The 13,153-nt window shown below is 40.1% G+C and overlaps 1 protein-coding gene across 1 annotated transcript in view; it reads left to right on the top strand.

The window, feature by feature from the left end:
• The first annotated feature begins 567 nt into the window (after positions 1-567).
• The window catches only part of LOC119425505, a 20,146-nt gene continuing 7,560 nt past the window's right edge, over positions 568-13,153 (top strand). The window contains exons 1-3 of the mRNA XM_037693034.1: positions 568-3,055; positions 8,687-8,804; positions 9,068-9,300. Coding sequence (XP_037548962.1) covers positions 568-3,055; positions 8,687-8,804; positions 9,068-9,300 — 2,839 coding nt within the window. The remainder of the gene's footprint in view (positions 3,056-8,686; positions 8,805-9,067; positions 9,301-13,153) is intronic.

Below are 13,153 nucleotides of genomic sequence, written 5' to 3'. Positions count from 1 at the left end.
GTAACTTAATGCTTCCGTATAATAACTTAAAAATAAACACATCTTAAGGAAACATACATTTTTGTAAGACATTTTCCTTTTTGTAAAGTAAAAACTAAATAAAACTAATGGAATAAAGATTTGTCATTCTTTGAAGGAATGCTTATCACCAGCTGCTTCTCATGCAAAAGTTTTAGGCTAAGATCATTTTATGTAAGAAAATAAGGAATCAAAGTCATTTAGAAGGTTTTTTGTTTTGTTTTTATTTTGCAATAAATTTACATGTTTTGACTATATTTGACTGCTGTGTTCATACTTATTTCTTTTAAGTAACTATCTTTTTACACTGGGGACAGCAAACATTTTAGATTAACACCACTAGTACTGAATAATAGGGAACAAAAGTTATTGTTAACTGAGTCTCGAAACCCTAACAAGCATAACAGTGAACTGTGTTTTCTAAAATTAGGAAGTGAATTTAAATATTTAAAGCAGTAATAAATAATAATAAAATGTTTCTTCATTTTGTGTCTTCTGCAGATGATCACACTTGGACAACATTAATAACTTCACAATATCTTTGCCACTATGGGAAGGTTTTCTGCACACTTCATTCTGAAGCTTCTCTGTCTCCTGCTTCCTGTTAACTCCTCACTTTCTTATTCACTCAAAAACTGCACTGTAGAATATCAGGAGGAATTATCTGCTGATGTTTCTTTGAACTGTATATCCAGAGGTCTTCTGACTGTGCCCAATGACCTCCCCAAAAACACTGTTTCATTATATCTAAATGGCAACTTGCTTGAAAAAATTAACACAGATGATTTTTGTCACGTCTTGAAATTGAAAACTCTGGTTCTGTTAAACAATAAAATTTCTCATGTCGATGATGGATCATTTGCCAATTTAGTTTTGCTGAAGAAACTTGATGTGGCAAATAATTTTCTGACCAACCTGACTAGCAAAATGTTTCAGGGCCTGTCCAACCTCACTGAGCTTTACCTTAGTTTGAACCGTATTGAGCTTATTCATGAGGCCGCCTTCCAGTTCCTGACAAGCTTACAAACTTTGGATTTGTCAGACAATAAAATTTATCAGATTGCTGACATTCAGCCCATCTTACAGCTACCAAAAATACAGATGCTTAGTCTTACATGCAACTCATTTTCTTCCTTTGAGACCAAAGACCTGCAGTTAAATCACTCCTCAAGTCTGAAAAACCTGAGTGTTTCTGGTTACGACCTCAACAGGTTCAGCATTGCAACACTAATATTTCCTTACCTGCAGAATTTAGATCTTTCAACATGTACAGATAATAACATTACCTTGAACTGGGACATACCTGACAAAACATTATTGGAAAACATAACCAAAGTTTCTGTTGAAGGTCTTAAGTTTTCCCTCGAAGAGATCCAAAAAGTCCTGCAGAGTTTCAGCTCACTGAGATATCTGTTTCTAAATAATTTAACCATGCGAATTAAGAGAGGTCTGTTCTCTACAGTCTGCAAAATAGCAACACTACAGAGGCTGGATTTGTTTGACCGCAGACTTAACTATTTAACTTTTGAACTTACACCGTGTTCTCAGCTGACAGAACTTCGCCTGTCCTTTACGTTGATATCTGAGCTGCCAAAAGGTTCAATTCAATCAATGAAGAAACTGCGTTTCTTGGATGTGACTCAAAATCAACTCACCAAAGTTCCATATGACATAAAAACTCTGAGCTTCCTTGAGATCTTGAAAATGGAAAACAATCTCATCTCTGCATTGAGCTGTGAAGATTTTATGAACACAAAACATCTTAGAGAGCTTTCTCTGAACCGTAACAAAATTACAAATCTGGATAGATGTGTCTTTGAAAATCTTCCTGATCTGAGGCGTTTAGATCTGAGTAACAATCTGCTGCCGAGGTTTGGAGACAGGTTTATGATTTCCCTACAACAGCTCGAGGTTTTGGATATGAACCATAATTCTATAAAAACTTTTACGCCAGATGGTTTTGAAGGTTTAAGGTCTCTGAAACAGTTAAATGTAGAATTTCACGTTGGAAAGACAAACAAAATATTTAATGGACTGGAAAACATGAAATCTGATAATGCATTACTGGCACCTAAGTCTGAAGTTAATCTCAGTGTTTTACAAAACCTGGAAAGTCTTACAATATACTTTCGAAGTAGTATTTCTTTGAAAATGTGTCAATCTAACATTTATAAAAACTTATTTTCCCTAAATTCTCTAAAACGTCTTACAATGATTTGGAACATAAATATCTATTTCACGCCACATGGAAAATATAATATACTGGAAGATATGAAACATTTAGAGACATTTACAGCTGAAAATATGTTTAGTGAAACTGTAAATGTGGACACATTTCAGTTCAACCCTAAGCTCAGGAGTCTGAAAATAACAAAGACAGTTATAAAATATTTAGAACCTAAATTATTTCAACCACTACCAAACCTGGAGATTCTTGATCTTTCAGAGTCGAAACTCAAGTCTTTGGATTTTCTAGTGCAAGCCAATCTTTCTGCACTCAGATATCTGAATCTGAGGGACAGTGAGGTCACTGTGATCAACATGGCTGCCCTGAATTCTCTCCCCTCTCTAACATACCTGGACCTGAGCGACAACCCGTTCACCTGTGAATGTTCAAATGCAGGTTTCATCCAATGGATAGGACGTAACAAACAAACCCAGGTCGTAAACGCTCATCAGTACAAATGTTTATTTCCTGTAGACAGACGAGGAACCTTGTTACTAGACTTTAATATAAAGTCCTGTTGGAACGATGGCAGCTTCTTTTACTTCATCTCCAGCTCTTGTCTGGTTGTTCTGACTCTCCTCACCTCCTTCATCTACCACTTCCTGAAGTGGCAGCTAGCCTACACATTCCACCTCTTCCTGGCCTTTCTTTACGACAGCAAGATGAGGAAGAAGGGAGATCCTCATCAGTTTGATGCCTTTGTGTCCTACAACGTCCATGATGAGGACTGGGTTTACAGAGAGATGCTTCCAGTTCTGGAGGGAGAGCAGGGCTGGAGACTCTGTCTGCACCACAGAGACTTCCAACCAGGTGAACGAAGCATGTTTTTACTTTTACTTCCATTTAATTACAAAAACATTAAAACTGTGATTTATTATTAACGTTTTGCATATGAAAATACAGAATAATCATACTATATTTTTGTCATTGTAACAAGTACAATAAAATTAAGTGCAGTCTTTCAAAAAGATGTATCTGTTATGTGTCAAATCTCAAAATGCCGAAAAAGCTTGAAATAAGCATACCCAAATTAAATTAAATGCTGTTCTTGAACTGTTTGGAGTTAGTTCAAATGCTTGGTCTCTCTGTAAAGGTAACACTGATTTTTTTGTTATCCATATTGTAACTGTAATGAGTATGTAGTTACTGAAGTTGAAACACACATGATATAGGAGCGACTTGTACCGATTGGTGAGACAGATGGATCAGGCTGGAAAAGATGTGAAGCAGGTTAGTCTTGTTACAGACATTAATTGTAATGTTCTAACAAGTGAGGAGAGTGTGATTGTAAGATGGAAGGAATAATTTGAGGAGTTAGTGAATGAAGAGAATGAAAGAGAAAGAAGAGTAGAGGTCATAGAAACTGTGGACCAGGAAGTGAGAAATATTAGTGAGGGTGAAGTCCAGAAAGCTCTGAAAAGAATGAAGAAGGGGAAGGTAGTAGGACCTGATGACATACCGGAAGTTTGGAAATGTCTTGGAGAGATGGCAGTGAGGTTTTTGACTCAAATATTCAATGGCATATGAGGGTGAGAAAATGCCTGACCTCCACGCCTGCTGCAGCTCTGACCCCCACACTTGCTGCAGATCTGACCCCCATGCCTCATGTATCACCTGCTGCAGATCTGACGCCATTGCTATGTATTAGATGGTCACCCGGCCATTCACCCATGACATCGCCACTCTCCGGGCAGCCTCCTGCCCACCCACCTGAGCCCTGAAACAGCTCTGGATGGCCCTTCTGGACAACAACCTGCCTCTTGACCTCCTACAAGACCCCTTCCACCCACCCAGTTCTTTTCTTGGAAAGAACTGGCCAAATTATTATACATTTCATGGTCCTTTAATACCAAACCATTCCTGTTCCTTGCCTTGTTTTGAATTCACACCTGCTTCTCAGATTTCTTGCCTTACCTGCCCCATTCAGATTTTTGAGTGCACCCTCTGATTACGGTAAAGACTCTGCCTTCTGCCTTTTATGACTACACCTATGGATCATGACTTGGCTCTGGCTTCTGCTCTCTGCTTCCCTGTGAATGACCCCTTTCGATATCTGGACCTCGCTCTTGTACTTTCTCGTCATGAACCACGTACTACAGCTGCTCCGACAGGGACGTCATTGTTGCCACGCTGACAGGTGCTCTCTCCCTCCAACCTGTGAGGACCTGTTAACTCAGCTGATCCTGCCTCTTCCATCCAGCAGCTAAATAATAAAAACTGTTCTTTTGTACTCTTGTCTGGCTTATTCTGAATCCAAAACCCGAACGTGACAGTAGGAGTGACAGATTGCTTCTAGATGGAGGTGGAATTGCATCAAGGATCGGCTCTGAGCCCCTTCTTGTTTGCTCTGGTGATGGATCGACTAACAGATGAAGCCAGGCAGGAATCCCTGTGGACTATGATGTTTGCAGATGACAATGTGATCTGTGGTGAGAACAGGGATCAGGTGGAAGAGAAAATGGAAATGTGGAGGTAGGCACTTGAAAGAAGAGGAATGAAAGTCAGCTGTAGTAAGACAGAGTACATGTGTGTGAATGTGAGGGAACTTGGTGTCCACTGTCCAGGAAAATGGGGAGTGTGGTAAAGAGGTGAAAAAGAGAGACCAGGCAGGATGGAGTGGATGGAGAAAAGTTTCAGGACTGATTTGTGACAATAACATGTCAGCAATGGTCAAAGGAAAAGTTTACAAGACAGTGATGAGACCAGCTATGTTGTATGGTCTGGAGACAGTGACATTGAGAAAAAGACAGGAGAAAGAAATTGAAGTAGCACAAATTAAGATGTTGAGGTACTCCTTAGGAGTGACAAGGATATATAAGATTTGGAATGAGATCATCATAGGTACAGCAGAGGTTGAACAACTAGAAGATAAAGTTAGAGCGGCCAGACTGAGCTGGTTTGGACATGTCCAGAGGAGGGACAGTGGGTATACTGGAAGAAGAATGTGAGAAATGCAGATGCCAGGATAAAGACAAAGAGGAAGGCCAAAGATTACATACATGGATGCAGTTCAAGAGGGCATGGAGGTAGTTGGAGTGAGGACAGACAATGCAGAGGACAGAGTGAGATGGAGGAGGATGACTCACTTTGGCGACCCCTGAAGAATGAAAAGCCAAAAGAAGAAGAAAGAATAAGAAGTTGAAACACACAAAAATCATGGATATTTTTCTCATCTAAAAATGTTTAATAATGTTTTTATGTTGCTGCATATGGAGAGATGGAGTGGAAAATATATCAGGTTGCAGCATGAATATGCCCATACACATTTCAAAGTGTCCAAATGGAGTTCAACAAGTCTAAAAAAATGGATCTTAAAATAGTAAATCCTGAATTTTTAATCATAAAGCCAGTAGTCTGGTCTGAATGACTATCGGCCAGTGGCCCTCACCCCGATAGTCGCTAAATGCTTCGAAAAACTGGTCATGACCCACATCAAAACAACCATCAACATCATCGAGGACCCTTATCAGTATGCAAACCATGAGAACCGATCAACAGAGGATGCCATCTCCTCTGTGGTCCACACTGCTCTCACCCACCTGGAGCAGAAGAACTCTTACATCCATATGCTCTTTGTGAACTTCACGTCTGCCTTCAACACCATGATCCCCCAAACCCTGATGGACAAACTACTCACACTAGGACTAAGCCCCTCCATTTGCAACTGGATAGTAGGCTGCTTGAACAGACCACAGTCAGTGAGGATCCACAACTTCTCTTCTTCCATCATAATCCTCAGCACAGGCTCTCCTCAGGGATATATGCTGAGCTCTCTCCTGTTTACTCTGCTCACGTATGATTGTGCAGCTACCCATCCAGACTGTCATATTGTAAAGTTTGCAGATGATACAGCAGTGGTGGGATGCATCACAAACAATGATGTCCAGCTACAGGCAAGAGGTGGAACACCTGGAGAGCTGGTGCAAAGAGAATAACCTTCACATCAATGTGAAGAAGACAAAGGAGATGATTGTGGACTTCAGAAGGAACAAACTCACCTACACCCCCTGAACATAAAATGATCTGCAGTGGAAGTGGTCTCCAGCTACAAGTACTGGGGTGTACACCTGAATGGCAACCTCAGCTGGAGCAACAACACCACCAGCCTGATTAAGAAAGCTCATCAGAGACTCTACTTCCTCAGGCGGATGAGACGAGCTGGTCTGGGAAGCTCAGTCCTCACCTCCTTCTACAGGTGTGCAGTGGAGAGCATCCTGTGCTCCAGCATCAATGTGTGTCATGGAGGCTGCACAGCTGCAGAAAAAAAAAGCTTTGCAGAGAGTGGTGAAGGCTGCACAGAAGACTGTTGGAGTCAGTCTCCCCACCATCACAGACATCTACACCTCCAGATGCAGGAAGAGGGCCACTTGCATCATGAAGGACCCCACTCACCCAGCACACACACTTTTTGCCCGGCTCCCCTCAGGAAGGAGGTTAAGGAGCATTAAGTGTAGAACCACTAGACTGAGGAACAGCTTCTACCTTGAGGCTGTTAGATTCATGAATCTCTAACCAGAATAATCACTGTGACAAATCACATCATGTTGCTGCTGATCTGTTTCATGTTGCTGCTGATCTGTTTCATGTTGATGTGTTCATGCGTGCACATCTGCTCACACAGACTCATGTTTGTGCTGCTGTTCGACGTAATGTTTTTATGCTATTAGTGCTTAGTGTATGATTTAGCTGATGTTTTTCTTAGTTCATATCTTAGATTTTATTAGTTTTTCTTTTACATTTTATTGTTGAATGTAACTGGGACCCTGTGTACATAATTTCGTTCCTCCACCACAAGAGATGCAAATGACAAATCTCTTTGACTCTCTCTCTTTGATCAGTCAAGGCTTTTATGAAAGGTATACAGAAATCATATTCTACATCCAGATTTACTGTCAGCATGAATAAAATATGCAGTAAGTTGTGAATAAATAGTAAGGAGGTACACAGAAATATGCACACAAATATGCAGTGAAGAAACTCAGTTATCTGTAAAGTACTCATAATATGTGTTTGGGGTTACTGTCAGCTACTACCCCACCAAACTGACTGGGTGATTGTCAGTTGGTCATATATGGCTTGAACCCCAAAATGCAGATTGAACATGATGATCTTGATAAAACAAACTTATAAACTAACAAAGCAAAATAATGGCATGGCAACACAAATAACAAAAAACTCAAAGACGTTTAGGGAGAAGTTATAGGTTTTACCTGGACAATAAGTAATGCTAAACTGGTGAGTAGTGATACATTGACTGATAATAAATGACATAGGCAATTAGGAAAGTGGAGGCACCTGGGTGATTATTAAGTAGGGGCAGGTGTGAGTCGCAGACCAACTGCAGAAACACTGAGGAAGCTGACTGAGGGTGAATAAATAGTTAACTTAGTCCAATCTGGGTCAGATATGGCACAGAGTTTAAGAAAGAAAAAAAAACTAATAAAACGAAAACACACTAATCTTCACAGATGTAGACATTTTCTAATTTAGCACTGGCATCCAACTTCACTTGTTTCATTAGTGTTGCTCAATATCTGTAAAATTGACTGAGTTGTAAACATTTTTGTGTCACCTGAGGTAGCTGTGGTTGCCATCTTGAATTGTGCAGCCATCTTGACTCTGCTTGTCAGTTGTAGATACAAATTTGGAGTAATTTTCAATAAAATCTATCAAGTGAGTCACAAGATGTGCCTTGATAAAAAATGAAAAGAAAGAAAAAGCTTGCGGTTTAATATAGAAGCCAATTAAGGTTGAATCTGCTGAGTCACTGGGTTGCCATGGTGACTCACAGAGGCACTGCCCACCTCTACTATTATTAGAACAGGTTAGAACCCTAAAACAAACAAACAAACAATAAAAAAAACAGCTTTGATTCACGATTAGCTAATCAAAAAGACAAAAACTCACATGGTACATTAGATTTCTCAGGTGTTTATGAACCAGTGCAAATGGGTCCACGCTGCTAAAATTGTTAAAGTGTTTCTAATTGTTGTTTTTTTTTTGTTTTTTGTTTTTTTCTGACCAACTACTTATCAGTGTTTCAGAGTAAAATGGTAAATTGACAAATTCACTTTGGTTAAGTTTTCCACTTTTCTCGTTTTTATCGGAACACAGAAAGTCGTGGAAAAAAAGAGATTCCCAAACGATCAGGCGTAGATTTCTTCATATTTATTGCAAAGCTTTTGAAAACTGCAGCAATCACACAAGATCAATGTAATTACAAGTGCACACTTATAAAGGCTGTCTGAGGTTCTGACCCATTCTGACTTCATGAACTAAGGTTAGTTTTGTAGAGAACTCATCAGGGGCCTGGCCCTCCCCTTGGTCTTGTTCTATATTGATACAGTAAAATAACAGAGCACGGTATCTACATATATACACATTCCATCAACAGTACATTTACAAAACACAGCTGAAACACCACACCTGTTGTGTCCACAGGTAAACCCATCATGGAGAACATCACTGATGCTATTTATGGCAGCAGGAAGACCATCTGTGTGATCAGCCGCCACTACCTGCAGAGTGAATGGTGCTCCAGAGAGATCCAGATGGCCAGGTGGGGGTACTATTATGATGTTTTTTAAGGTTAACTGCACAACACAACGTCCAGGCTTGTCCCACTTCTTATTGCTCAATGCTTTTTAGTAACAACAGAAAAAATTAGAACATCTGCACTTTTGTTATTCATAATTGTCCATATGTATTACTAGTTAATAAATGTACTTTATCTTAATTAGACTAAGTAGGTTACAGTGAGTTGCACTGGATCATCAAGCTGTATTTCAAATAGAGTTTTTCATTCCACTGTCCTTCTTGCAGCTTTCGCCTGTTTGATGAACAGAAGGATGTGTTGATCCTGCTGTTTCTGGAGGAGATCCCTCCTCATCATCTGTCTCCATACTACCGCATGAGGAAGCTGGTAAAGAAACGCACCTACCTGAGCTGGCCTCAGGCTGGACAACACCCAGGAGTCTTCTGGCAGAACGTCCAGAGAGCTCTGCAGACAGGAGACGCTCTGACTGAGGACACAGACCTGCTGACCGGACCAACAGGTCGCTGAGGAAAGGAGCAGAACTGTGAGGTTACCAGGAACAAAAATGTTTATAGTTTTAAAAACTGAATTTTAAAACCAGACACCATCCATCCATCCATTTTCTTCCACTTATCTGGGGTCGGGTCGCGGGGGTAGCAGCCTAAGAAGGGAGGCCCAGACTTCCCTCTCCCCAGCCACTTGGTCCAGCTCCTCCGGGGGAATCCCGAGGTGTTCACAGGCCAGCTAAGAAACATAGTCCCTCCAGCGTGTCCTGGGTCTTCCTCTGGGCCTCCTCCCGGTGGGACGTGTCTGGAACACCTCACCAGGGAGGTGTCCAGGAGGCATCCTAACCAGATGCCGAGCCACCTCAACTGGCTCCTCTCAACGTGGAGAAGCAGCGGCTCTACTCTGAGTCCCTCCTGGATGACCGAGCTTCTCACCCTATCTCTAAGGGAGAGCCCAGACACCCTGCGGAGAAAACTCATTTCGGCCGCTTGTATCCGAGATCTCGTTCTTTCGGTCACAACCCAAAGCTCGTGACCATAGATGAGGGTGGGAACGTAGATCGATCGGTAAATTGAGAGCTTCACCTTTCCAAAACCAGACACAATTAATGTAAAAACAATTTCATATTTTAAACTACTTTCATTATATTTTCGAGTTTCCTGGATATTTGTTATATTTTTCTCAAACGTCTTCTGGCAGCGTTGTTTTACTCAAACGTATTAAACCTGTATATCTTTATTTGTTTATTTTGTTTATATATGCTTGTTGAAATGTGGACATATTATGGTATGGAGATTTTCCCCTGTTGTTCAATAAAGCTACTTCACAGGTTCTCCATCAGGTCTGAGGCCTCAATAAATACATAAAAAATATTCTGTTCGTTTCATCAAGTGTGTAATTTACAGGTCAGTGAAGTGATCATAGGTGCAACGGTTACCTGGAGTTGCTTGAAAAAGCAAATCTGGACTTTCGAGGGTTTTTACTGCCAACTTTGCCTCGCGAGTACAAGAATGTGATCCTTACTGTTGTGTGAAGAAGAAGGATTTGAGCAGCACGGTTATTTATTTTCTGAGGTGGACTTGTGACCTGTCCTGGGTTTAATCTCACTTTATGCACAGCAACAGCTGGAGATGGAGACCAACTCCATACAAATGGATGGATGCACAGTATGTATTTATTTGAAGAATGCAGTCAGTGTTTGCATTCTAACTACAGCAACAAAGTGAGAAACTCAGATTATTTCTGGACTGAGTGTACTTGTGCATCACAGAAGTGTGGCTGAACAGATGCTAAATTAACACGCTGCTTTTCTCGTTTCTTCATTATAACGGCAGCGGTTTACGTTTCAGTCACCGGTGAACAATTCACACTTCATTCTAAAACTGTTCCGTTCTGAGTTCGAACGGGTGCATGTGTTATAGACTATTTTTAATGACTAAAATTAGAAAAGAATAAATGCATAAAAAAAATGCAGCATGTGAATAAGCAGCACAGACACACAATCATGACAAAGCAACTGCAAAGTCACGTAAAGGTAGCTCAGCATTTTATTTTTGCAGTTTTTGTAAAGCGGTTGGAATGGCCACTCTGTTTTGGGGGGGGTAGTTTTTGCCTCGAGTGCAGGAGTTTAAGTATCTGGATTTCTTGTTCACGAGTGGCCAGTATCTGTCACTCTGTGCTGCCTCGGACTAGAAAAAAACTTCTGTTTTTATACATGGTGGAACTCCTCTTAGGGTTTACTTGCATTGCTTCTTCAATTTCAGTTCAGAAAAGCGCCCATCTACAAAACCTACAATCATTCACTTTTCAAATCCCTCAGGGATGGGTGTACCCTTGTAATAATTTGCAGTAATCTGGGTCTTGGTTCAAAACTGGTGTAAAGAGTCTAAACATTTTTACTGACCAAACACAGTGCATGCTTTTACCTACAGCAGTGACCCCTTTAGGCAAGACAATATATCCTAACACTGTAATTAAAGTGTCACCACTCATTTCTATTGAAACTATTGAGAGATAGTGTCTAATGCAGATACGATAAACATCTAAAGTTCTGGTTTTGAATTATTGAGTGTTACCACTCGGTTCAGGCAATTTCTCAATTTTGTCAGATTTTCAGTTTTAGTTTGAGACATTTTCCTTTAGTTGATTCACTCAAAATTAAAGCACATCTACTTAAATGTGGAAGTGACGCTGCAGCTCACAGTTTGTCTCTGTTGAGGAAATGTGAAAAACTTGAAGCAGCACGTCAGTTCATTTTTAAGCCAGACGAATGCTTCATGAAAGTCTGATCATCGGCTGTGAGTATAAAAACTATTTTTTTTAGGTTGGAATTGAATGATGATTTAACTTTAATTTTTTTTAAAAAATTTAAGGAGATTGTTTTAACTTTAACTTTATTTTGACATCGTCAGTTGCCCAAAACACTGATAAAATATGTATTGGTGAAAAATGCATGCTCAATTTTTCTCAGTACAAATATAAATAGGATTTTCACACAAGTCCTAAAAGTAGATAAAGAGAACCCAGTTAAACAAAATCCAAACTTATTATAGTTGGTCATTTATTCATTGAGGGAAATGATCCAATATTGCATATTTGTGAGAAGCAAAAGTATGTGAACCTTTTGCTTTCGGTATCTGGTGTGACACCCCCACCCCCACCACCACCACCAATGCAGCAATAACTGCAACTAAACGTTTCTGGTAACTGTTGATCAGTCCTGCGCACCTTGGAGATATTTTAGCCCATTCCTCCGTACAAAGCAGCTTCATCTCTGGATGCTGGTGGTTTCCTCGCATTAACTGCTGCTTCAGGTCCTTCCACAACATAATGATTGGATTATGGTCAGGACTTTGACTTGGCCATTCCAAAACATGAACTTTATTCTTCTTGAACCATTTTTTGGTAGAACAACTCGTGTGCTGATGGTCATTGTCTTGTTGCACGACCCACCTTCCCTTGAGATTCAGTTCATGGACAGATGTACTGACATTTTATTTTAAAATCCTCTATTATAATTTAGAATTCATTGTTCCATCAATGATGGCAAGCTGTCCTGGCCCAGATGCGGCAGAACAGGCCCCGATCATGATACTACCACCACCATGTTTCACAGACAAGATAAGGTTCTTATGTAGGAATGCCGAGTTTTCATTTCTCCAAATGTAACACTTTTAATTTAAACCAAAAATTTCTATCTTGGTCTATTCTGTCCACAAAACATTCTTCGGACAGCCTTCTGGCTTGTCCATGTGAGCTTTGGCAAACTGCAGACAAGCAGCAATGCTCTTTTTGGAGAGCAGTGTCTTCTCCTTCAACCCTACCATGCACACCATTGTTGTTCAGTGTTCTCCTGATGTTGGACTCATGAACATTAACATCAGTCAATGTGAGAGAGGCCTTCAGTTGCTTAGAAGTTGCTCTGGGGTCCTTTGTGACCTCGCAGACTATCCCACGCCTTGTTCTTGGAGTGATCTTTGTTGGTTAAAAACTCCTGGGGAGGGGAACAATGGTATTGAATTTCCTCCATTTGTACACAATCTGTGTGACTGTGGATTGATGGAGTACAAACTCTTGATATAGTTTTGTAACATTTTCCAGCCTGAGGAGCATCAACTTTTTCAACTCACTAAAATATAATATTGGATCATATTCCTCAATAAATGAATGACAAAGTATAATATTTTTATCTCATTTGTTTAACTGGGTTCTTTTTATCTACTTTTAGGACTTGTGTGAAAATCTGATGATGATTTAACTCCTATTTATGCTGAAATATTGAAAATTCTAAAGGGTTCACAATCTATCATTCACAATGTGTGTGTGTGTGTATATATATATATATATATATATATATATATACATAT

Source organism: Nematolebias whitei, chromosome 19 (assembly GCF_014905685.2).
Source record: "Nematolebias whitei isolate Nwh7 chromosome 19, NemWhi1, whole genome shotgun sequence".
Lineage (NCBI taxonomy): Eukaryota > Metazoa > Chordata > Actinopteri > Cyprinodontiformes > Rivulidae > Nematolebias > Nematolebias whitei.
Note: the sequence above shows the minus strand (reverse complement) of the source record. Positions and strands in the feature narration are given on the sequence as shown.